Source organism: Daphnia pulex, chromosome 7 (genome assembly GCF_021134715.1).
Source record: "Daphnia pulex isolate KAP4 chromosome 7, ASM2113471v1".
In the NCBI taxonomy this organism is placed as follows: Eukaryota; Metazoa; Arthropoda; class Branchiopoda; order Diplostraca; family Daphniidae; genus Daphnia; species Daphnia pulex.
In genome coordinates, this window is record NC_060023.1 from 7,858,178 (window position 1) to 7,883,024 (window position 24,847).

A 24,847-nucleotide genomic window follows, 5' to 3' on the forward strand; every position below is an offset into this window, starting at 1 on the left:
AGGTTTAACTGTGAAGACCCACTACCGGTATTTCAATATATTTTATATTTCTAGCAACTTTTTCCACTAATTTAAAATAATTAAAAAAAAATAGCTAACAGGTTTTCAACGAATATCACCGCGCCTTACGGAGTTTCTTTAGATGTCTATAACTATTACCTCAAACGACCAGGTCTGTTTTGTGCAATCTTACATGTATTATTTGCATCCCCCCCCCCCCCCAACGATTCGTCACTATTAATGTGCGAATCAGTGTTGTCCGTCTCCGTGCGGAGTTCATGAGATCGTGGTTTCAAACATGAGGAATGAATTCAGATAGATCTAGGGAAAAAGCTTGGGTTGCAAAGATAATGTTTTTTCTGCGGATCCTTCTCACCATGAATTTTTTTTTAACCAACTGAATTTTTAATTGATAACTGTTATACGTTACTTCAAACAAGCAAAATTATACAAACAACCGCACTCTAGTATTTTTTTTAGTTAATATTTTGATATAATAATTATTTAGAAATGATTGTGTTGGCATCTGTGGTATGAGGTTAAGGTAAACCACCCACGGATATTAGGTAATAATTACCGGCGTCTAATAATTGTTAATCTCTAATCTGGCACCTCTGATAACTTCGTGAGTCGTGACAACAATTTTGCCATATTTGGCTTTGACAGTTGACAGTTCGACTTTTTTCTTGCTTCTTCAGTCTGTAGTACTTAGTAGAACTGTAGCTAATATCATCGTCTACTTCGGAATTTTCAAGATTGTTAATTTGTTATCGTAAAAGTGAAAAGCGTTCCCACTTTTCCAAAATCTCTCGTTCTTAAAGTTCATAGAACTGCAGTGTGATGTCAGCTATTGATAAAAACGAACCCAGGTAAATCAAAGTTTATACGTACCTTAAATAAGTTGCAGTATTTAGTGTGATTTACGGCGTACACTACCGTACGAATTCGTTGGTAATGGTAACACAGCAAATGGTAACGCTGCTGTTTGTGGTCTCCAGTTTTCTCTTAAAAAGTTATTTGATGAGTCACTGAAACAAATTGTGCTACTGATCTTGGACTTTGTTTATTAAATTATTGTTATTTGTGAGTAAAGGGAAGCGGCGGTTATCGTGGAAAGAAAACGGTCTGGAATGTTTTGCATTACGTTTCAATGGGAGGCACCAAAAAAATTCTTGAAAACAACTAAACAAGATACTTTTTTCCGTTATTTGGCCAAATTTAAAATTGAAAGTCAAATGTGTCGTCTGGAGATAACTTTTAGATTTAGAGGGGTAAATAAAAAAATTCAGTGTGACATAGATTTTCTCCGGGAGACAGATTTCGACGAGGAAGAAATAGACGAAGACTGTCGTTATGATTTTCAACCTATCGTTGTTTCGATCGTTATGAATCAAGACAAAAAGAGACGTGATTTGAGTTATCTTATTGGCTTCGATAGTTGGAATTTCAATGACTACCACGGCAGCATTGCTTGCCCAGCTGAAATACGTTTCACCGACATTACATGGGAGACGACAAATCCAAACGAATGGAAACCCTTGAGCTGCCTTCTCTGGCTCGAGTTTGAAACCTTCGCTACCAGGAAAAAGAACGCTCTCAAACAAATAACTGCGTTGTACGTTCAGCAGAATCAGTGCGATGTTCATTTTAATTTCCAAGACGATCAACACATTGGCGGGCATTCGCACATACTGGTGGCCAGGAGTCCCGTCTTTGCCGCAATGTTCCAGCACGAGATGAAGGAGACGAAGACAGGCCAAGTCAGCATTCAGGACATCCAGCCAGGCATTTTCAAGCAGATGCTTCACTTCATTTACTCGGTCCAGCTTTCAGTACCGCTGACTGAAACTACTGCCCAGCGTCTGTTTGAAGCCGCCGACAAATACGACATTGGTGATTTGAAGGATGAGTGTGTCGATTTTCTACTAGACCGCATCCGCGTGAACAACGTGATCAATTTGATGGCCTGGGCACATATTCATTCAGTGAAAGAGCTAAAAGAAGCAACTCTTACCTTCACCTCGCTCCATGGGAAAGAAATTTCAAAACAAAGAGACTGGGAGAACCTGACGAAAAATTACCCTGAAGTCTGTCCAGAGGCCACTCGACGCATTATTGATCGAATGGTACTGTCTTCTGAAAGGTAAGCATTATTCTTTGATTGTGCAAGAATTTCGTAAAATTATTTAAGAAATCCTTTTTTTGGTGGAACTTTTATCCGTTAATTTTATTTGTTGCTTTTTACCTTCTTTAATTATTCGACCATAGCAATGTCACTGCCAATTCGAACCGAAAATAATGGAAGATGAATTCCTGTTCCCGTAGTTGAACACATCTCTATGATAATGTTGAATTGGAGTTGATCTTCTGGATGAAGAATATTCCTAGCAAGTTTTTTTTTTTTTTTTATAAAATTTATTTCGTCTACCAATAAATTGTTGGAAAAGGAATCTGTTGTATGGGTAAAATTTTAAAAACAATGTTCATCATGTTGTCTACTTTTCATACACTACAGCACATCATTTTTGCGAGGAGTTTAAGTCTACCATCATACGCCCAAGAGTCGAATTCCATAAACTTCGTATACTCTTACAATTTAGACAGTAAAAAAAAGTCCTATAATCTATTCTTTTTAGAATTTTACCCTTGGTAAGGAAGGATTATTTGGATTAGCTGATGTCGAACAAAGTTTATTCATATTTATAATGTTGGTGTGGCTAACAACCACAAGGGAATACAAATGTCGACATACGGCTCAATAGATTTGTTTTCTCTCTGTCTATAATGCTATGTTTAACGCTCAGTAAAAATGAATACGTACGTTCAAAATTTAACTCAAGTAGACAGTATAATACGAGGACTTAAATTAGGCCATTTTCTTTGACGACTGGAACTGGGAGAGAGTGATGAGTAGACGAGCGGAAATGGGCTCAGAAAAATAGCACTATGCCATTATCGGAATTCGCCGTCAAGTAGCCATTTTTCGATTTTTCATACATGAGAGAATTCGCAAACGGATTTTCGCGAAATCAATTTGTCGTTTTGAGATTTGTATTCCGGATAATTTTATTTTATAGGTTTTAACTATGAAAACCCACATTTATTTCAAACATATTTTATGCGTGCAGTAGCCTTTCCATTAATCAAAAATAAAAAAGATTGACAGGTTTTCAAGTTTCAACGGATAGGTAATGCAATGTTATGGGGGAAGTTGAAGATGGTATCCAATATCCATATAACTTCATTCGTACTGGCTTAAACGTGATCCTCACACGTTACATCACTCACACCGGGAAAATTGCTTCGTTTTCGTTTTGATCTCTTTTCAGATTCTTGAGACTTTATTAGTCAAACCAATCTTTTCACTGCCCGTCGAATTCGATTTCCTTTATCTAAATATGGGATCTTTTTTATAATTAATTAATTTTTAATTAAATTTTTTTTCCCAAGCGAACTTGGTCATTTATTTGAGAGGCCTAATCAAGATTGACTTAATAATCGAGCTTCTTTAACTTTCGGTTATTTCCGAAGCCGAAGATAAAAGTATAGCATTTAAAGTAAGTTGTGAATCAAAGAAAATTCAAGTTAGTTCCTCTATAAGTAATATAACTAGGTATGGCTTTATTCATTAAATGTTATTTGGCGCAGACTAGATGGGCATCATTTGACTTTATCGATTTTGCTCGTGAAACATTTGGCGTAATTTGCCTGCGCGCCATGTAGCCGGAAAGTATGATACGACAATGGCAGCTTGCGTAGTAGTAATGTCTATTGTCTAGTTTGATCTCAAGGGCATGATATTCAAAAATTGAAACCCAATCCGTATCTGCCTTATTCTTTAAAAAAAACAGACCCCTTCTTTGTACATTCAACAAGTGTATAGTGTATTTCCGTGTATTCCATAAGTGAGAGTTAGAGAGAACTCTATACAAGTCAACACAAATAAATAAATTAACACGCACAACAAGTTGTGCAACCAAAACAATTGAAATTAAAATATTCAGACAATTTTGAATAACATAGAAATTAAATTTATCGAAAAAAAAAAATCGGGACTTGCGTGGGTTTCAAATCGCAAGATAATGCGGAAGAATTGACTCCGCGCTGGATAGCTGCAGCTGCAGCTGTGGACACCTCCGGCCTCCGCATCTTCCTAAACCGCCTCTACGCGTCGTTGATAGGATGGGACGGGATTTTATAAACCTTTGAGGTTTCTTTTAATTTTTTAAGCAGTCACAGTCATTCAATCTAGAATCTCAATCGGCGCGCGGGAAGGCTTCAAAAATAAATTACATAACCATTGTGCATGGGCCTTGGCTTTTGTTTCAGCCTAAATCAAACTGCGGTGCGTCAAATGCGGATCCATCTTTAAAAATGAATACCTGTAAATGAGGAGACTCGGTAACCCAGCCAACAGCATCCAATCAAACGCTGCGGGTATAGATCTATAAAATAAATTTTCGTTTGCTGAGTGGCGGTCAGAAGCGCATCAGTCGCGATTGCTTCTGCAACAAGCAAAGTTTAACGATCTCTCAGCAAGGGTCCAACAGATTTATTAACCTTATTATTAGTCTATATTCTATGACATTTTTTGAAGTCGGCAAAAATGATGGAGCTCTTTCGCATGATTCCTTTGTTGAAAAGACGCAACTGTGCGATTTCCGTATTTCTTTATGCTTTTTCCGTTGATTTTTGGGAAAATTGCGATTCAGAAAAAAAGAAATAAAGGAAAACATTTCATCGTTACCACAGCAGTGCCGGTAAGTATAGCTACCTCCGCATGACCTAATATCGTATTTTTTTAATAATATACTACATACATAATAGTACCACCCTGGATCTATTATAGTTATCGGTGTTTAAAATTAAGTGCTAATATGGCACCACTGCTACGTGGTAACTTCATGCTTTATTATCACTTTATACAGGTAGTCTGCTACTATTACTCTACTTCGTCAGTCACTTTCAAGTTTGTTGCATTCGGTTACATTAACGTTCTTGTAAGATTCTCTCGCTGATAAAACCCACAGAACTGCAGTGTGATGTCAACTATTGGTGATGAAAACGAACCCAGGTACGCCAAAGAGTATACGTAGGACTAAATAAGGTGCAATATTATGAATTACGATTTACCGTACGCATGCTTTGGTAATGGTAACATAGCAAATGCCAAATAGTAACGCTGTGGTCTCCAGTTTTCTATAAGAAATTATTAGATAAGTCTATGACAGAAATGTGTATTGTTGGTTCGGATGTTGGTTAATCCTTAATCTAATTTTAAATATTTCTGAGTAAAGGGAGGTGGAGGTTACCGGGATAAGAGAACGACCTGGTCGATTTAGCATCAGGCTTCATTGGGAGGAACCGACTAAATCCAGTGAAGAAACAAATAATTCGAAGACGAAAATGACATTTTTTCATTATCACGCCGATTTTAAAATTGAAAATCAAATGTGTCAGTACATGCTGGGTATAGTATTTCGTTTTGGGCAGACGTCCAAAGAAATTCTATGTGTTGCACATTTAGGCCGCAGTGAGGAAGAAGATGATGAACCGCGTCCTCGCGCTATTTTGGCCTTTATAAATCAAAACGAAACTAGACTTCAGCTGGAGCCTTGGGGTTTGAATCAGTGGAGATCTCATGACTTCGACGCCAGCTTTGCGTATCCAGATGGAAAAGATTTTACCGATATTACAACTCTTACATGGGAAACGACAAATCCAAACGAATGGAAACCCTTGACTTGTCAACTCCGGATCGAGTTTGAAGCCTTCGCTGCCGGAGAAAAGAACGCCCTCAAACAAATAACTGAATTGTACGTCCAGCAGAATCAGTGTGATGTTCAGTTTAATTTCCAAGACGATCAACACATTGGCGGCCATTCACACATACTGGTGGCCAGAAGTCCCGTCTTTGCCGCAATGTTCCAGCACGAGATGAAGGAGAAGAAGACGGGCCAAGTCAGCATTCAGGACATCCAGCCAGACATTTTTAAGCAGTTGCTTCATTACGTTTATTCTGGCCGGCTTTCAGTACCACTGACGGAAACCACTGCCCAGCGGTTGTTTGAAGCGGCCGACAAGTACGACATTGGTGATTTGAAGGATGAGTGTATCGATTTTCTACTAGACTGCATCCGCGTAGACAACGTGATCAATTTGATGGCCTGGGCACATATTCACTTCGTAGACGAGCTGACAGAAGAAACTCTCACATTCGCGTCGCTCCATGGAAAAGAAATTTCTCTGCTTAAAGACTGGGAGAACCTGATGAAAAATTACCCTGAAGTCTGTCTAGAGGCTTCTCGACGCATTATTGACCGAATGGTACTGTCTTCTGAAAGGTAACCATTAATCTTTGATTGGCCGTTTATTTCAGAAAATTTTTCGTCATCAGTCATCACTTTGAATTGTTGTCTTTGTACTTTATTTAATTTTTCGACCATAGCAATGACACTGCCAGTTCGAATCGGCAATAATGGACGATGAATTTCGGTTCCCGCATTTATCACTATGAACTATAAAATTGGAGATCATTTCCTGGGTGATGACGCGTATTTTTTACAAGTTCTTTTTATATTGTATTTTTAAATTGTTGGAAAGTGAAAGTGTTGTAGTCTACGGGTGAAATAAAAAGAATAATTGTAGCCTAATTATTTGCTATCTACATTCTATACACATTACACAACAGCATCATTTTTGCGAGGTGCTGTGGACCAAGACCAGCAAGAAACGAAATTTCAGAAAATTCGTACACTCTTACAATTTACACAGAGTCGACAACACCTCTAATTTACACAGCATTACTCAATTACGCTTAAGAATTAAGTTAACTCGTGGTTCCGCAAATCACGAATTTCTTCGCTCGTCTCTCATCCTCGTCCATTTCTCAAAAGTCAGACAAAAAAGTGTTCTACATAGTTCTCTCTCTAAATATTCAATGGTTCAAATCTTCTAATCTTTTTCCTGTTGTTTTGAATTTTACAGTTGGTAAGCAATTAAACATTGACTATTTGGAATAGTTGAGGCAGGTATACGACGTCCAGCAAAGTGTATTCATATTTACAATGTTTTGTTTAACAAATCTTTTAGCCCAACAAAGGACAGAATAAAAACAATTAGACATACAGCTCAACAAACTTGGTTAAAAAATGAACACGTACATGAAAATTTTAATTAATTAGACAGCAATATGGGGACTTTATCAGGGGATTCCAGGCTTTTTTCTCTGGCGACTGAAACTAAACTGTAGAGAACACAAAATCATTTAAAACTACTGAAGTGAGTAGACCACAAACGTAAATGAGCGAGTACAGAAAAATACAAGGAAAAATAGCACAATTAACACTGCCGTTATCCTAATATTTTTTAACGCTCCGGGATTGACAGTGGCCATTCATTACTCGTCCGATTGGTCGTTGGTGTCGAGGCAATTCGCAAACGGATTTTCGCGACATTTTGTAATCAGGCATTTTGAGAACTTTGGATTTCCGAATAATTGTATTTACTTTAACGAACTCTAGATATTTCAACGTATTTTATACGTGCTTTAACTTTTCCATTAATCTAAAAGTTAAAATTTTTAAAAAAGTGGCAGGTTTTCAGCATATAGGTACTGTATTGGAGATACTTGAGGATGGTGTCGATGTCGGCATGGCTTCAATCGCGGCCGAAACCTGGTCCTCACTCGTTACATCACTTCGTTTTCGTTTTGATCTCTTTTCAGATGGGACTTCATCAGTCAAACCAATCTTTAGACTGCTCGTCGAATGCAATCTCCTTTTTCTGTTGATTGATTGAGATGATTTTGCTATGCAACCACCTGAAGTATTTAATCTCGACAAAGCCAACACCTCCTGAATTAAATCTTCATCTTCTCTTGGGCTGGAAGGTTTTGAGTTGTTCGAGAGTCGTTGTGACTTACGGCGATGGGCTTGAGGGCTCAAAGGATAAATCTGTGCTCTGGCACAGGCAGAGTTAACCGACTCATTTTCGGGATCACTTTTTCTGCTGGTGGTTCTCTTTGGTTTTCTTGTTTTTTGTTTGGTGATTATAGGTGTACTCCGAGACATTTCAACTGCAGGTGCATTTTCTGGAACAGACGGCGCAGATTTTGTAAGTTCGCTACGATTTGTTGAATCCTCCCCTAAGAGGTTAACCAACCGTTGGCTACCTAATTCCATGGCTGGATCATTTTGCAAGCGCTGACATTCGCCGATAAGATCGTTTTCTAGCGTTTGGTCGTCCTTGTATGGAGTAATAGGCTGACGGGCAGCAGTTTCTACGGCATCAATCGCACCATTCGATTCTTCCAGTTGCAAGGGATCCTTCGCAGTTGAACTTCGTCTTCTTTCCGACTTAATATTTAAAAGAAAAGAGAAAAGTAAAACATAAAAAATCTGGAAATAACGAAATGAACAACACCAGTTAACCTTTTCCGTTTCAGGGACGTGTTCTGGAGTAGCATTTTGATTTGCGGGACCTTGAGCTTCCTCACCACTGGGTGCAAAATATGGAGTCGGATGATCAAGCGCCACCTGCGTGGGGCTAACCACGGCGATGTTCAAGCTTTTGACAGGATTCTCCATGATCTCTTGGTGGAGTGCTTCCAATCTACAAGATTAATGCGTTGATACGGATAAAAAACAAACAAAATAGAAATGTTAAACCGCTAGAAACCAACCTAGGAGTGCATAACACAGAAGGGAACTGATAGACTCCAGTATACGGTGTCTCGACGGAAGAAGCATTAACTTCAAAGATGCGTGGAGTGGCAGGTAGAGGCAGATTGGGGGATTCCGCTGCCGGTAAGAAGCGGAAACCCTTCGTCAATAATACTTGAAAGGGGCCGGCTGTACTAGTAAGATCCAGCCGAATTTGGGGTGTTCGCGGAATCTCGCCAGCCCACGGACCGAAGCTATTGAGGGAATTGACAACTGCTACATTTTTCGTTATCTCCTTTTGTGGGGTAGCGAAGACCGGTAAAGGTTGCTGGATCACTGGGTCTTCAAGAGTGATGATATTCATTCCTAAATGAGACAGGTTAGACTCTGGAGCAATGCGTTCATTGATTCCTTTTTCCGGAGCCATCTGTTGCAAAGATTCAACGCTAGACATTGCCATGTCATCGGACCCTGGTGCGGGAGAACTTTTTCTTCTACGTTTAGCCTTTCCTTTCGGAGTCTCCAAAATTTCACCGTCCGGTGGAACATCAACCGCATTTCTCAGTGCAAGAACCCGTGGAATTTTGGAACGTTTTGGATGAACTATCGGACTGATGATAGAAGCTGGGTTGTTAGATAATCCACGCGACGACACTCCAGAATTAAGTTGGTGAACATGACTTAAACTTCGAGTACTTATAGGAGTGGAGACGAAATTAGTTGAATTCGAGATGTGTGGATTAAAAATCACAACGGGTGATTTCGATAGCTCTTTCTCTAATACGGCTTCTTGATCTTGAATATCCATAGAAATTGAAGACCCATACTCTTGTGCGATTTTCACAAGAGCAGAAAAACCAGGAGTAATGAAATTTTCGGATGAGTGAGGATTTGGGGATGCTTGAATCACTCGATTTCCAGTTATCGCAACTTTTCTCCGCTTACTTTTTGTTAATGGACGATTTGTTATCTTCATAGGTTTTGTTGCTGATGGACCTGGGCTAGTCTCGACGGTTATTGTTTCAATATTACAACCAAGAAGCTGCTGCTGGTCTTCCACTCTCTGTTGGAAAAATTCGGATTCACCCGCAGTATTTGTAAATGGATAGTTCCCATCTGCAGGAATAGTGATGGTGAGAGCAGGTTTTAGAGCAATGGCAACGGGTGTTCTAACAATCGGATTTTTCTTCTTTCTTCTCTCTCCTACAGAAGGCACAGCATTTGAAGGCATTGGCGAAATAATTGTTGGAACCAAAGTAGTTTGTCCAGCAAATGTCAGAAAGGCAAGACCGTTTAACCCACTGATCACAGATGAATTTTCTAGTAAATCAGGGTTTTGAACAGTAAATAAAGACGATGGTATGTTTGATGGCTTCACTATCGTAGTTGCTCCTAAATTATCTGGGATTAAATCATTTTCTTGGTTTTCTCTATTGTTATCTGATCCAGTGGACTCCCAATAATCTTGAGGTGTATTATCAGGGCTGCCTACAGAATAAAGAATTTTAATCATTATAATAAATTAATTTGTTAGCTTTGAATTTATCTTACCTATACAGTCTTTCAGGAAATCATCAAAAGCAGGATCTGTTTGTGTTTCGGCAATAATAGCTTTTATTACAGTATCTAGGTCTTGTGATGATGCCAAGCTTCCCCTTTTGGAACTGCCTTGGTTAGGTAAAATAACTTTGTTTTTGTTGATATTTTCAGCTATCTTTTCTTGAAGATCTCTGTCTTCCAGCAAGCGATCATATACCAAGGAAAAATCAATGGTATTAGCAGAGACTTCTAGCTGTTCAGGACAATGTGTTGAATCTCCTTGAAGGTCGTGATTGTGAATCCATGCTGTATTCATATTCATGCTTCTTTCAAAGCTATGTTTAGAAACTAGAGTTGTTGACAAACTTGCAGGTGATTTTGGAGAGAGAAGTTGGTTTGGAACATCTTCTGGACTATCAGTAACGTGGGGTATTTCATTGGTATCCTGTGTTTCTTTAGGAACTTTGGAATTTTCAACTGGAAGTTGGTTTGGATCATTCTTTTCTTGATTGAAGACACCAGTATTTACACTAGCATCACATGTTCCTGGCTTATTACTAACACAATCTGTGTTGCAACTTGAATCATTAGTTTGTGGAGTACTTATCGATTCTGTGTTGACACTGGCATCACATGTTTCTGGAGTAGCTGATTCTGTGTTGACACTGGCATCACAGATTTCTGGAGTTTTGCTAGCCAATTCTGTGTTGACACTTGCATCAGAGGTTTCTTTTTGACCTTGGAATGTTGATGCTGGAGTTTTGAACTTAAGATTTTCGACAAGAATTTTGGCAAGGGTCAAAAGATCATCCTGTTCTCTAAATACAACAGATTCTAAGAGCTCTAATTGCTCAATGATCTTTTCTTTGGTTTCAAAATAATTTTCAATTAAATTCACCAATGAAGCCCCCATGAGCCTTGGAAGCTTGTATGGTGGTTGGACAGGTTTAAGTTCTACCAAGTAAGGACACTCATGAACTAAATTATTGGCAGAACTTTCGTAACCTTCCTTTACAAGGTGATGAAAAATTAGTTTCGAAATGTCACTTCGAAAAGACATTTTATTGACTGAAATCGAAATTTATACAACTTTAAACACATTCGTAAAAACAACAATCTTTTTAAGACTCGCGGCCACTTTGGTCTGCTTGTCTTACAAGATTGTCACATTGTCTTAATAAACATATTCACTTTTTCGATAATTTTTCGTTAACTTACGATTTAACGAATAATGTACAAAAGAAATTACTACCTTGCGAAAATGACTCAACTCGTAATTTGCATCGACAGCAGTACACTTGGCTTGAATTTGTGCCAGCCTAGCAATTGACCAATTGTATTTAAATTTAAATACGCTTTTTTAACAGACCTCTTGCACCGTGCGGATAGAAGGATTCTTGTAGTCCGACAACGCTGCAATCCGCCATCTTAATAAAACCACACCCTTTTTTTACATGGGCTCTTATGGAAGTATTTTTTCAAAGTGTTTTTTCTCTGAGCTGGATAACAACTTCGACCAAAGAAAAATATAGAAAAATACTACATCATTCAGGTAATGAGTTCGGCCCAAGCCACGGCACCGTCAAGACGTACTTTCTCTCGCTCCAGATACAATAGTGCTTTCATCCAGCTGGCGCGAACCTGAAATCCCGCTCCACCTCCTGCAAAAAAGAAAAGAAAATCTAAAGTTAGTAATTGAACCCCTCCTCCCAAGTAAGATGCTAAATAGGGTCTTTAACTTCGGTAATAGCCCCCCAAACAAGCGCCCTTACTCGGCCCAGCCTTCCGACTTCCCGGCCTTAGGCGACCGCTGCCCTCCCCCCCCCCCCAATCCGCTCAACTGGCCCCAGTTATAATCAATCTCACAGACGGCCAACCAAATTTCCGTAATATGAAAATTGCCGAACGCGATGCCTTCCATCGTGCCCTAAATGACCAAATAGGCGAAGTAAAGGACTCAGTAATTATGCACGGCGGAGATCTATGCGCCCACCCCTCGTCCATCGATCAGCAAAACGCAATCCTGTCAATCACCGAAATCGCCGGCAGATCTATCGCATGCTCCCTCCCGAAAACTTTCATCGCATCTACCATGTCGAAAGGTATTATCCACGGGGTCCCTATCGCGGACAAAGAAGAGGAGATCCTGGCCGCTCTCGCTGATCAAAACGCCGTCCACGTGAAACGTATACCCATTAAAGGCCACCCCGAAATCCTGTCTGAAACCGTCGTTCTGACTTTCTCCTCCAAAATCCCAGACAGGGTAAAAATCGCCGCCATGATCTATCGCGTCCAACAATCGTTCCCTATCCCTTTCAGATGTAGAAAATGCTGGCTCCTTGGTCACCCTACCTCCAGATGCAGCCAAGCGCCAAGCCTCTGTCTGCTGCAAAAAATGCGGTAAATCCCACCCTTCGGATTCTCTCTGTTCCACGAAATGTGTCAACTGCCACAGCCCTTCCCATGAAGCTGACAGCAACACCTGCCCGGAGTTCGTAGAATTGAAAGCTATTCTTAAAACCGCGACAATCCAAGGTATTACAATTAGAGAGGCCCACCTTCAACACAACCGCCAATTCAGCAAGGCAGTCCAGAGCACGCTCCGCGGCCCTTCCCGTCCCGTCCCAACCCCTCCCCTCTCAGACTCAACATCCCAACAACTAGCGGCGCTTCAAGCGGAATTTAAGCTCTTCCGCGAAACAACGATCCCAAGCATAAACGCCTCAATTCAATCTCTCACCCAAGACCTCGAAGAAACGAAAGAAAAATTTGTGCACTTCGATGTCCGCTTCGACAGCCTAGAAAAAAACAGGAAACCAACTCTACAGCCCAATCTGCCCGGTTCGACAAATTAGAGTCTCTCCTCGGTAATCTGACTAATATGCTGGCACAGAACGTAGGTCAAAGCTCTTCCTCCCCCGCCATCACATGCGACAGAAGACTCCTAACAGGCCCGCCAAGCCCAGGAAGCAGCATTATGAATTGAGGATTGCTCGAGGGTCGCGAAGCGACCCGATGAGCAATCGGAATTATAAGAAATATAGAACGAGACCTTAACGGTGTTGAACTCTTTATTTTAGCTCCTCCAAAGATACAAACAAAACACAAACTGGCAACGCCGCCGCCTCCTAGCCGGCTATAGCCAGTCCCCTTTCTCTTCAGAACTTTTTGCTCTGATTATCGCGAACACAAACATAATGAAAAACATGATATGAAAATGAGAAAAATTTTTATCTGTGTTGATCAATGGGGAGTGAATTGCTTGTTAATTGTTGCCATTCTTCTGGAACGGACGTTTCCTGAAATAAAGACAAAAAATATAAAAGATTAGACAAAAAAGGGCAGGTGAGGGCGGGAAGAATGAGACCGTTAAGGTCTCGTTCTATATTTCTTATAATTCCGATTCCTCATCGGGTCGCTTCGCGACCCTCGAGCAATCCTCAATTATAATCCTATATCTCTCGACCTTAACGGTGATTTTAAAGACACCTTTATTTTGTTTGTGTGAGCACTGTGTTAGCAACAGAAACCAAGCTAACACGATGATAATAGCGCTTAAAAGTATTTTCTCTTGACCACGAAGCGGCCTTCAGAATCTGGTCTGCCGGCACGCCCAATTTAGCCGCCTTCGAAGCAGCCGAACCTCTAGTCGAATGAGCCGAGAAGGACTGATTAATCCCGGCATCTAATAAACACTGCTTGATCCAACGAGCGACTGTAGAAGAACCAACTGGCTTATAAGGCTTCTTTGTTCCAAGAAAAAGGGAATCTGATGACTGATCGCGCAAGGAAGTGGTCCGGTCGATGTAACTTTCGAGGCATTCAACTGGCAAGAACGACCTGTTAGCCTGGGCAAAACGAACGAACGTAACGGCCCTTTACTCTGATTCTTACTCCAACGAGAGATTGAAAAATTTGCAGCCTGAGGGGAAAAACTAATGGATGAGAGGGAAATAGCGGCTAAATCCGAAACTCGCAGAAGCGAAGCGAAGGCGATCAAAGTCACCAATTTGTATGAAAGAACAGCGAAAGACAAATCTGCATTGTCCTTCGCGGACATAAAGAACTGAATTACATCATCCGGGTCCCACATAACGTCGTATCTCGGACGAGGGGGCTTCGAATTAAAAATACCTTTCAACAACTGAACTACAAGGGGGTGCTCCCCAATATTATGACCTTCTAATGGCTCCAAAGTCATTGACAACATGGAACGATGCAAGTTGATAGTACTTGAAGCTAAACCTGAGCTAAAAAGCTCGGTTAAATATTGCAAAACGATGCTTAAAGTGTTTGACAAAGGATCGGAACCCCTCGCCAAGTTCCAGCGCAGCCAATTGTTCCAGGCCGACTGATAGGAAGCGACAGTAGTTCTTCTTGAACTGGCCAACAACATCTCAATGACCTCTGACGAAAAGCCTCGCAAAACGAGGCGTTGCCTGATAACCTCCAGGCGGACAGAAGGAATTTCCCTGATTGCAGAAGAGGATGAGGCTCCAACAGACTGGAGTGTAATAGAATCGGGTGCGATCTGAACACGCGCGGCATTTCTACTGCCATCTCTATCAGAAGTGGAAACCAGGGTTGGGAGGTCCAGAGCGGGCAGACCAATACCACTTCTGCTCTCTCTTTCTTGATCTTTGCAAGACAGCGAGGAATCAACGCGAAGGGGGGGGGGGAACAAGTACCCTTGAAGGGTCGACCAACTGATTGAAAAAGCATTCACCGCCGTGGCATTCGGTTGAGGCATCCAGGACACGAACTGAGGGAGCTGAGCGTTCCACGCTGCCGCAAATAAGTCCACTTGCATTGGCCAAAGGTTGTGGAGAAGTCTGAACGCTTCTTGATACAACATCCAATCGCTTGCGTCCAGCGTGGATCGAGATTCCCTGTCTGCAACCGAATTGAGAATACCAGGTAAATGCGATGCTGTTAAGGTCAAACTACGACTTTCACACCAAGAAACAATCTTCGCGGCAATCGCCGTCAGCGAACCAGAACGTGTACCCCCACACTTATTTACATACGCCACTGCGGTCGAATTATCCAAAAATAAATGCACTGAAATGTTTGCAGAATCCTTTGTAAAAGTCTGCAAAGCGAACAACGCTCCCATCAACTCAAGCTCATTAATATGACGTGAACCGTCCTCTTTAATTAAGCCAGGGGCCCCGAGTCGTAATACCATCACACACAGCACCCCAACCCTTCAACGAAGCGTCAGAACAAATCTCTGAATCAAGGTCAGAAAGAAAAAACGCTTTCCCATTTGAGTGTCTAAGATTGGCCACCCACCATTTGAGATCGGCGCGGGCTTCCGTAGGCAAAACCACCGTCTTATTTAAATCTTCAAAATAACGAACTGAACGAATGTAAAATTTCTGCAACAAACGACAGTGTCCTTGGGCAAAGGGGACCGTTGGTATTGCCCATGAAAAATTTCCCAAAACGGACGCCAGATCTCGTAATTTGACAAGATTCTGATTTAACAATGAGACACAAGAGGCAATAATAGATTCGACCTTAGTCTCGGGCAGCGAGAACGACAATGCCAGAGTATCCACTTGGAGACCCAAAAATTCGATGACTTGGGTAGGGGAAACTTCAGATTTAGCCCAATTGATAATGAAACCGACAGAAATAAGCAATTCTGTCACAATTTTTAAATGACGCTGCACTTCCTCGGGAGACTCCCCCATGATAAGAATATCATCTAAATAAATAATAAACCGAATTCCCATCGCTCGTAACCCAGATAGGAATTTTTGTCCCAAGGCGGGACCAAAGCCGTGCGGCTGGTGCGGTGGGCACAGGGGAATCTCTAAGATGTCCCATTGCGAGCCCTTATTTGAATACGTTACTTATTTTTCATCTTGTCGGATACGTCATTTTTACTCCCTCTCGTAGAAGTCTCTGATGCGTCCCGTTTTTATTTTTTGGCTCCTTCTTGACACTTAAAAAATTTCGGAGAAACTGTCTTTGTCTTTTCGCGGCAAAGTTTGATTCTAAAATCTTATAAGCACCTTTACCTTCAACATGTTTACATGAATTCGTGGCCCATCTGTATAGTACTGGCGTCTCACCACGATGTTCCGGGTTCGATCCCCTGATCAGGTTCCATAATTCGTCAATACTACTATAAGTATGCAGTCGATTTATGTAGCGTGTCCGGTAGCCCTTTGCATACTTTGACAAATAAACTTGTCGTCCGGATATCCGGATCAGCGTTCGTGAAAAAATGTCGGCACAGCAAAAACTCATAAGAAAAAGAAGAGGAATAAAAAAAGGAACGAAATTCAGAGTCCAGAAAAAGATTTATTATTTATGACTTCTTGAGATCCTTTTTCCGTCCCAAGTACGTCTAAAGTTCATCCAATGGGACGGGATAAGGACCGCTATGAGATCTCGGCGAAGCGGACATTGGCCATACGTAAAAGACGTCCTAGGAATGTAAACTTGGGAATCTGCTATGTGCCAAGTACATCTCAGACGTCTCAAAGTGATGTGTTTTGGACGTCTATGGGACTGCACTGTGCTATCTGGGAACCGACGAATAATAGGCTTCAACAGTTTCGTAAACACCCTGGGGGCTGAGCACAAACCAAAGGGTAGACAAACATATTCGTATAAAACTCCCTTCCAAAAGAAACGTAAATATTTTCTATGCTGAGCGGCAACGGGAACCAAAAAATATGCATCTTGCAAATCGATTTTAACAAGCCAATCATTCGGCTTTAACAAATACTTGACACTGTCCAATCCTTCCATTTTGAAATGCTCGTAACGCACAAAGGAATTCAAACGCTTTAAATTAAGAATAGGCCTAAATTTTTTAATGCCCTTAACCGTTTTCTTAGGAATAACAAACATGGTACTTATAAAACCAGATTCTGTCTGAAATTTAATCTTGACAATAGCACCTTTTGCCAATAAAGTAACAACTTCTGCCTCACATAAGGCTGATTTTTCGTCATCCATTACACATTCGGCTGGAATGGAATTCTGAATTGGTGTCTCAATAAAATCAATCAAATAACCCTCTTCGATAATACGCAAGACCCAAGGATCGTCAGTTAAAGAGCGCCAAGCTGTGACAAAATGAGAAAGTCGACCGCCGACGGGAACAACAACATTGGAATCAACAATGGGAATAGTAAAATCCACGTACTTGTTATTGTAGGATCCAGACTGCTGATTGCTGTACTGCTTCCCTTTGCCGGAATACTGCTGCTTGTTCCAGTTCCAGTTGTAACCGCCGCCACCAGACTTGAAATTGGCGCCACCGCCTGAACGACCGTCGCCTCTGCGATTTTGGAAATTGTTATGGCCTCCATGGCTAAAATTCTGACCGCCAGCGCGTCCAATTTTGTCCAACTTGACATCAGCAGCAGCCTCTTTTTCCAAGGCATTAATAAATTTCTCGCCAAAGAGATTACGATGATCGCGTGTATAGAAAAGAAGTGGATCAATCAGCATAGTGGAATACTTGGGGGCAACATGGCGCATAGCATTCGACCGACGCATCTTGGAGAGATGAGAAAACACGTGGCACACCATACGAATAGCCGTCGTCATCGGTAACTCAGCGTCACAGCCACTCGGCATCGAATTGAGCATGAAAATGAGAGGCTCCAACGCGTCTTTCACTTCTCTTTGCAGTCCAAGAAGCTGCTTCTCCCAAAAGTCTTTCAACTTAATTGAGGACGAATTAGGGTCGTTGTTGACCAAACGAAGCCATTTACGCACCATGGACTGATCTAAATTGGGAGCCATCAACTCAAAATCTCCTTCAAAAGCTGGCTTGTAAGAAGCACGCAGAGTAGTAGCCTCCTTGGACTCGATGCCCTCCTTCATCCATTTGCGAATCTCACGAACACGTGAACGAGGAACCATAGACACATTGGCTACACCCGCAGATCCGCTCGAATCGTCGCCATCCTTGCGAGATTTCTCGGAAGAAGGTGAACGAGAACTAGACGAGACACTTCTAGAGTTGGAGTGAGATCTGGAACGCGAATAGGAGCGAGAACGCTTACGACCACGTGAGCGGCCATCACGAGAGCGGCTACGACCACGCGAATCACTACGACGAGAACGGCGACTCGGCGAAAGAATTGAAGAAGCGCCACCCATCGGAATCGATAAAGCGTTTTCTGAGTCACTTTTCACTGAATTTAGAGCAGCACGCCTTAACTTAGCCGAATCGGAAGAAGAAACACTAGAAATACTACCCGCCATTACACAACTTTACTCGGACGGAGCTAAAAAAGTTCTGAAGAGAAAGGGGACTGGCTATAGCCCGCTAGGAGGCGGCGGCGTTGCCAGTTTGTGTTTTGTTTGTATCTTTGGAGGAGCTAAAATAAAGAGTTCAACACCGTTAAGGTCGAGAGATATAGGATTATAATTCCTCTCCCTCCTTCATTCACCCCTTAGGAAGCAAGTACTACACGCCGACTCCCCCAGAGTGGGATCACATCGACACAGATGACCAGCAATAGCCTCAAATGCATCCAGTGGAACGCCCGAGGATTGACAAAATCAAGACTTGAGGAATTCCGCTCTCTCCTAAACTCTCTAGACCCTGATCTTGTATTCCTAAGTGAAACGTTCTGGAACAACAAATTCAATGTTAAGTTAAAAAATTACTCCATAAAAAAAAAGACAGAAATACACGCCGCGGCGGAGGCGTAGCAATGTTATTAAAAAAAACGCTAAAAATGTCCCCTATCCCTATGCCTTACGCTGACACCCTAGAAGTCATCGGTGCACAGCTTTCCTCAGAAACGGGCCCAATCGATTGCTTCTCTGTTTACTGCCCCAGAGGCGACTGCCCACAAGAAGATATTAACATTTTGTTCAATAGACTTACCCTTCATAATAGCAGGCGATTTCAACGCCCACCATTCCCTTTGGGGATCAAATTCCACTGTAAACAAAGCGGGTAAATCCATCCACTCCGCCATTCTTGAGCAACCAGACGCCTCAATCCTCACCCCATTAAACATCGGTACCAGAATCGATCCTGCCTCCGGTAAAGAATCCACCATCGACCTCATTTTCGCATCATCCCAATTTGCCCTCAACGCTCTACTACCTCGCAAGGTCCGTACACCGGTAGCGACCATCTACCAATCATAGCCGTTATCAACGCAAGCCCAGTCCGCCTTCAAACAAATTACCAGCTTGGATCTTCGACAAATCCAAATGGCCGCAATGGAACACAGCCCTTGACAACCTCCTCAACTTGTCAACCTATCTGGAGCTTCAAGACCAAGCAACCAAGCACAAGCTTACAATCGATTCATGGCCATCCTGGCCTCGAGTAACTCCACTTTCCGTAAATATACGCAAAATCAATCGTTCCTTAAAGAACCACGCCGCCCCTGGTGGAACGAAAGCTGCCAGTCGGCCGTTTCCGCGGCCAAAAAAGCCTGAAAAAGAGTGGCGACGATCGCCCCTATCGCTCATAATGAGAACGGCCTGGAAGAAAGCAGAAGCTGTAAAAAAAAGAACGATCATCAACGCAAAAAAACAAGCTTGGTTCAGCAGCCTAGACCCCAGAGACGGCCAAAGGACAACTTGGTCCTTCATGAGAGTCATGGTCGGCAACGGTAACGACAATTTTGCATCCATCCCCCCAATAAAAAATCCGGTAGACGACAACCCCCCATCAACAACTCAAATCGCAGATATTTTTCTTGAACTCTTTGACTCCTCTACTGACTTTCCTGATGACAACGCAATTCTTGAACCATACATTCAGTCCCACATCCAAAATCGCTCCCCAAACGACCTCAACTCCATGTTCACCCCATCCGAATTAGACAAAGCCCTCTCCAAACTTAAAAAGAGCAATGCTACCGGCGTTGATGAAATACACAATGCCACTAACAAATCTTTCACCTCAAAACAAAAAGTACCTCCTCCATCTCTTTAACATAATGTACCTCAACGACTTCGTCCCCGACTCCTGGAAAAGAGCAATCGTAATCCCCCTCTTGAAACCCGGGAAACCGGCCGACAAAGCTACCTCCTATCGCCCCATCAGTCTCACTTCATGCCTATGTAAACTGTTCGAACGTCTCCTTACGCACCGCCTAAATTGGTTTGTCGAAACCAAGAATCTACTTGGCCCGGAACAACCCGGTTTCAGAAAATCACGATGCACCACCGACCACCTAGTCAAAATAGACCTTGACATCAAGAGAAGCTTCAAAGAAAAGGAATCAACTGTAGCTGTCTTCCTAGACATCGACAAGGCCTACGATACAGTATGGACAAAAGGTCTTCTCTACAAACTCACGAAAATTGGCCTCACGGGAAATTGCCTGGGCTGGCTCCAAAACTTCCTCCAGAACCGGTCGATCTGTATCAGCCTCGGTAGTCACATCTACCAACCGCGTGAAATAAAAAATGGAGTCCCCCAAGGCGCCGTTCTTAGCCCCCTTCTGTTCAACCTTATGCTCATCGATTTTCCGACCCCTCCCCCACCTATAAATCTTCAACTATACGCCGACGACGTTAACATCTACTCACGGGTGAAAAGGCCCATTGACGCCGAAATAGTCCTCCAGCCGTACATCGAAAAAGTAGTGAAATGGGGCCGAAAATGGAAATTTAAATTCTCCGCCTCCAAATCAACAACAGTTTCCTTCAATCGTTCCTACAAGCCTGGCGACGACCCCCTACTGTTTCTAAATGGTCAGCGAATTCCCAACGCCAGCAAATTCAAATTCCTTGGAGTAATCCTCGACGCAAAGCTACTTTGGAGGGATCACATCGCGCACGTCGTCAACAAATGTATCCGCTTACGCCTTCTCCATTATTGCAAAAGCCTCGTACGCCCCCCCCCCAATCGAATCGCTGTGCACCTTGTTTAAAAGCCTGGTTCGCAGCCGCATTGATTATGGCCTCATCGTCTACGGTTCGGCATGCAAGACAAATCTCTCCAAAATCGACATAGTGGCCCGCTCTATCATCAGAATCATCCTCGGATCCAAGCCCTCCACTCCCACCGAGTTGATCTACTCCGAGTCAGGTATAGAGCCCACTACGGACAGAAGAGACAGGCTCAGCTCAAGATACCTAGTCTCCCTCAATCAAAATCCAGTCAACCCAACCTACGAATCGGTCAAATCCCTTCACGAGTCCAACGAATCTTGGCATCCCAGATGTTCTACCAGCCTAACAACTGTGTCCGATATCATCAAAAAGGTAGCTGGTCGATTCGGCAAAAAAATGGATTTGCCGAATCGGCATAATGCCGAAATTGTATTGTCGATTCGGCAAAACTTGCCGAATTCTTCCCTCTTAACCATTTCAGCTGGATGGGACGGATTAATCAAGTTTTGGGACTAGGAGACTAGACTAGGAGAAGTACAAATCGTTAACTTGTACTGTATTCACGTAACACATACAACACATACAACAATAGATTTTTCGTATAAATGCCCGTAGTATGCCTCGAATTTCTATCATTCTAATCTGTATCACTCAAATCATCCTTATCGTCATCAAAATTAAAAGCATCATTCAATTCATTATTGTTACTATACACTTCCGCAACTTCTTTTAATAATTTTGTACAACTGATTTTATCTGGGTATGACTCCCACAATTCGATTAACCTTGCATTGACACAAGCCGTAATTTTACGACAACGTTTTTTGATCTTATCCTGGCACAGCAATTTTTTATTTAGGGGAATCATTTTAGCTTCTTGGTGTAACATAGGTACTAAGACATAAAAATTTATTTTGGCATTCATTCTGCCATTGACCCTGTTATGCCAACCTTCGGCGTCATTATTCGTTCTTATAGGCTGATTAAAAACTGACCACTTAATTGGTGGCCAGACAGAGCCTACTATCCAATTATTATCAACTTAACCGAGAAAACGCTTCAGAAGCGTTTGGTCAGTTTTTTTGTCTTTTAAATCGGTTTCAAATAAGTGAAGAATCTGCTCTTGTAGGTAATGGAACATTTTTTGGATTTTTTCAGGTGGGAGAAGGTGTAGAGACAGAATTCTCTTGATAGTTGCCGAATCGACATATAAATTTGCCGAAATGACTTAATTTGGGTACCATTTCGGCGATGTTGCCGAATCGACAATCAGTGATTCGACGAAACGGCAATTTGCCGAATCGACATGGAATCCATAAAAAATCAAGGCTTCATTCTGTTCCGCCTTCCAGCCGGATCCATCGACCAAACAATTAAACAACCCGCCTCTTGGACTCCCCCCCCTGCACACATCAAATGGTTCCCGATCCCGAAAAGCGAGGCCGCTTCGAATCATCAAGCCGTCTCCGATCTGTTCAACGTTCTCCTCACCAACATTCAGGCCCCAAGTACGCACATCTACACAGACGGCTCTGTAACTAACCCCCCCCCCCCCCCCACCTCTAGCTGTTCCGTCTTCATCCCTGACCTAAACATTTCCCAATCATGGCGCCTCACACCAAGATCCAGCATCTTCTCAGCCGAGCTCCAGGGTATTCGAAAAGGTCTGTCCTGTATCTACGCAGCCGACGATCCAGCCCCAGATATCCATCTATTCACGGATTCCAGCGCCGCTATTAAAGCAATCGCCTCAACGGACAAACCTACTAACCGCTGCATCTCGGAAATTATAGAAACCTGCTAAGCTGCCTCAAATCAAGCGGTTTCACCACTACTCTCTACTGGATCCCAAGCCACTCCGGAATTGCAGGAAACGGAACAGCCGACAGGTAACGTCATAAAAAACGAACTCTCCCCTAGCGAGCAAATATCTATCCTGAAAACATCCTGGGGTAATTCAGTTCTTCAAAAACTGAAACTCTGCAACAAGCCCAGCGTACAATTCAAAACGAAACTCGGAATCACCCCGTGGCATCACACCAAGGACCGCCCCACATCTACGTGCCTCCATCGCCTTCGTTCCGGCCACACGCATCTAAACTCTTTCTCACACCGCATTGACATTGGAGCCGACCCCCAGCTGCCGACAGGTATGCGCAGCTATAGAAAGCATCCATCACGTCCTGATCGAGTGCGCCGCCTATCACTCTCACCGTAAAAAAATCAACCAATTTTTCGCAACTGCAAACCTCCCCCTCAACACTCAAACCCTCCTTGGCCTAAATCCCGACATCGACACAAAAACCCAATTCAAGATCAATCACCTCTTATCCACCTTCCTATCTAAAACAAACCTCAGATACACAGCCTAAAAAAAAAAATCTTCACGCCCAAGACGCAACGCAATGGGAAGGAAATTCAATGACACTTACGAGTGTCGCAGCATAAGAACGGGGACCAGACACTTTTTTCGGTTGTGTGAATTCAACCAGACCGGACGGGGTGGAATTCTCCCACCACACTCTTCCTGCTGTAAAAAACTTGAAATATTAACTCGCAACTTACCATTTAGAGACCATGTTTTCAGCAGCCAACATGCCCATTTAATTTCAAAATCCTGCATTCAGAATATCCGTCCACTTGATGGATGGCTATTTTTCTGTAGGTCCCTGCATGAAGAAAAGAAAAGAAAAAAATTAAAATCTTAAAAACAAAAAACTGCCTTTCACAAAATCTAGAAAATTTTTTCAGAGTCCAGTCAACAACATTCGCAGAAATAACTCAGCACAAATATCAAGAACTAAAACAAAAGAAAGAACCAGGCCACCACAGCCTAATCTCCACCAAGCACTTCCCCCACTCCACTTTGCCACATCACTAGCCCCAACAGCAATATCCAGCACACAGTTCACAGCACACTTTTTCACTAAAATCCCAATCCAGCGTCCAGTCAACTTCCTTCCACAATTCCGGCACCAACAACAACAAACAAACTCGAAAAAATCAACAGCAACCTCTCTTCTCCAAGGCGTACACGCGACTGAACAACGACTATCGGCGCCCATTTTCTCACCCTCTCCCATCCGTCAGACGTTGCCATCTTTCCAGTTCCCTAAAAAGAAAAATCTAAAAACCAAATTTCCGCCTTCCCCAAATCATTCTTCATAAAAAAACAAAAAAAAAAAAAAAAAAAAAACAATCACACCCCAGACAAACAAAAAGAAACGAATTCCCAGCCGTTGCTGAGGGTCTTCAACTCAAAGACCAGATTTCTGCAGAACCCGGCATCCCCGGATCTTGGCAGACGCACCTATCTCTCATCATCATCATCATTCAGGTAATCCGTAGCATCTAAGTTTTCCACTATTGAGGTAGTGGAAGTCATATTAATTAAATGTTTTGTACAGGGCATATGGGCATTGTTTACATATGTAGGACCCAAACATGTATAGTTTACTTATAATTTTTAACATTTTCCCACTGAAACACTTGGTAATTGATTTTTCCTTTCCGTTCCACAAGAGCCCATGTAAAAAAGGGTGTGTTTTTATTAAGATGGCGGATATTGTCGGACTACAAGAATCCTGCTATCCGCACGGTGCAAGAGGTCTACAGCTGCATTGTGTAAAAGTACTTTTACACCATGAGTCATGACTGCTGTTGCTACTCAGTGACCTTTAAATTTAAAAAATTTCCCCGTAGGGATTCTGTAAAAGTTTTTTGGCATACTGGAGTCTGGAGGATTAGTTCAAATTTCGCCATCGCCAATAGAAGCAATTCACCTCGCGGTTTTGCGTGTCAAT

At 42.3% G+C, this 24,847-nt stretch overlaps 4 protein-coding genes across 6 annotated transcripts; 2 read left to right on the forward strand and 2 right to left on the reverse strand.

Moving 5' to 3' along the window:
- Positions 1-619: 619 nt before the first annotated feature.
- On the forward strand, positions 620-2,759 carry LOC124197848 (speckle-type POZ protein-like). 3 transcript variants are annotated; one of them, XM_046593401.1, is made up of 3 exons: positions 620-869; positions 1,439-2,143; positions 2,269-2,759. In XM_046593401.1, exons 1-3 carry the CDS (start codon positions 841-843, stop codon positions 2,297-2,299), a joined length of 765 nt encoding a protein of 254 aa, XP_046449357.1. In that variant the 5' UTR covers positions 620-840; the 3' UTR covers positions 2,300-2,759. The 3 variants fall into 3 exon arrangements, with proteins under 3 accessions (XP_046449357.1, XP_046449356.1, XP_046449355.1); XM_046593400.1 differs by having other exon boundaries at positions 621-869; positions 1,089-2,143; XM_046593399.1 differs by having other exon boundaries at positions 621-869; positions 1,094-2,143.
- A 2,145-nt stretch (positions 2,760-4,904) lies between these two features.
- Positions 4,905-6,653, forward strand: LOC124197699 (speckle-type POZ protein-like B). The gene is made up of 3 exons (XM_046593229.1): positions 4,905-5,074; positions 5,298-6,344; positions 6,449-6,653. Exons 1-3 carry the CDS (start codon positions 5,043-5,045, stop codon positions 6,477-6,479), a joined length of 1,110 nt encoding a protein of 369 aa, XP_046449185.1. The 5' UTR covers positions 4,905-5,042; the 3' UTR covers positions 6,480-6,653.
- A 366-nt stretch (positions 6,654-7,019) lies between these two features.
- Positions 7,020-11,355, reverse strand: LOC124197624. Its single transcript, XM_046593153.1, has 4 exons — positions 10,215-11,355; positions 8,684-10,151; positions 8,433-8,613; positions 7,020-8,357 (listed from the first exon to the last, which is right to left on the reverse strand). The coding sequence occupies exons 1-4, from the start codon at positions 11,260-11,262 to the stop codon at positions 7,602-7,604; spliced, it is 3,453 nt and encodes a 1,150-aa protein (XP_046449109.1). The 5' UTR covers positions 11,263-11,355; the 3' UTR covers positions 7,020-7,601.
- Positions 11,356-13,255: 1,900 nt separating this feature from the next.
- LOC124197847 lies at positions 13,256-18,475 on the reverse strand. Its single transcript, XM_046593398.1, has 2 exons — positions 17,371-18,475; positions 13,256-13,501 (listed from the first exon to the last, which is right to left on the reverse strand). Exons 1-2 carry the CDS (start codon positions 18,438-18,440, stop codon positions 13,468-13,470), a joined length of 1,104 nt encoding a protein of 367 aa, XP_046449354.1. The 5' UTR covers positions 18,441-18,475; the 3' UTR covers positions 13,256-13,467.
- Between the last annotated feature and the right edge of the window lie 6,372 nt (positions 18,476-24,847).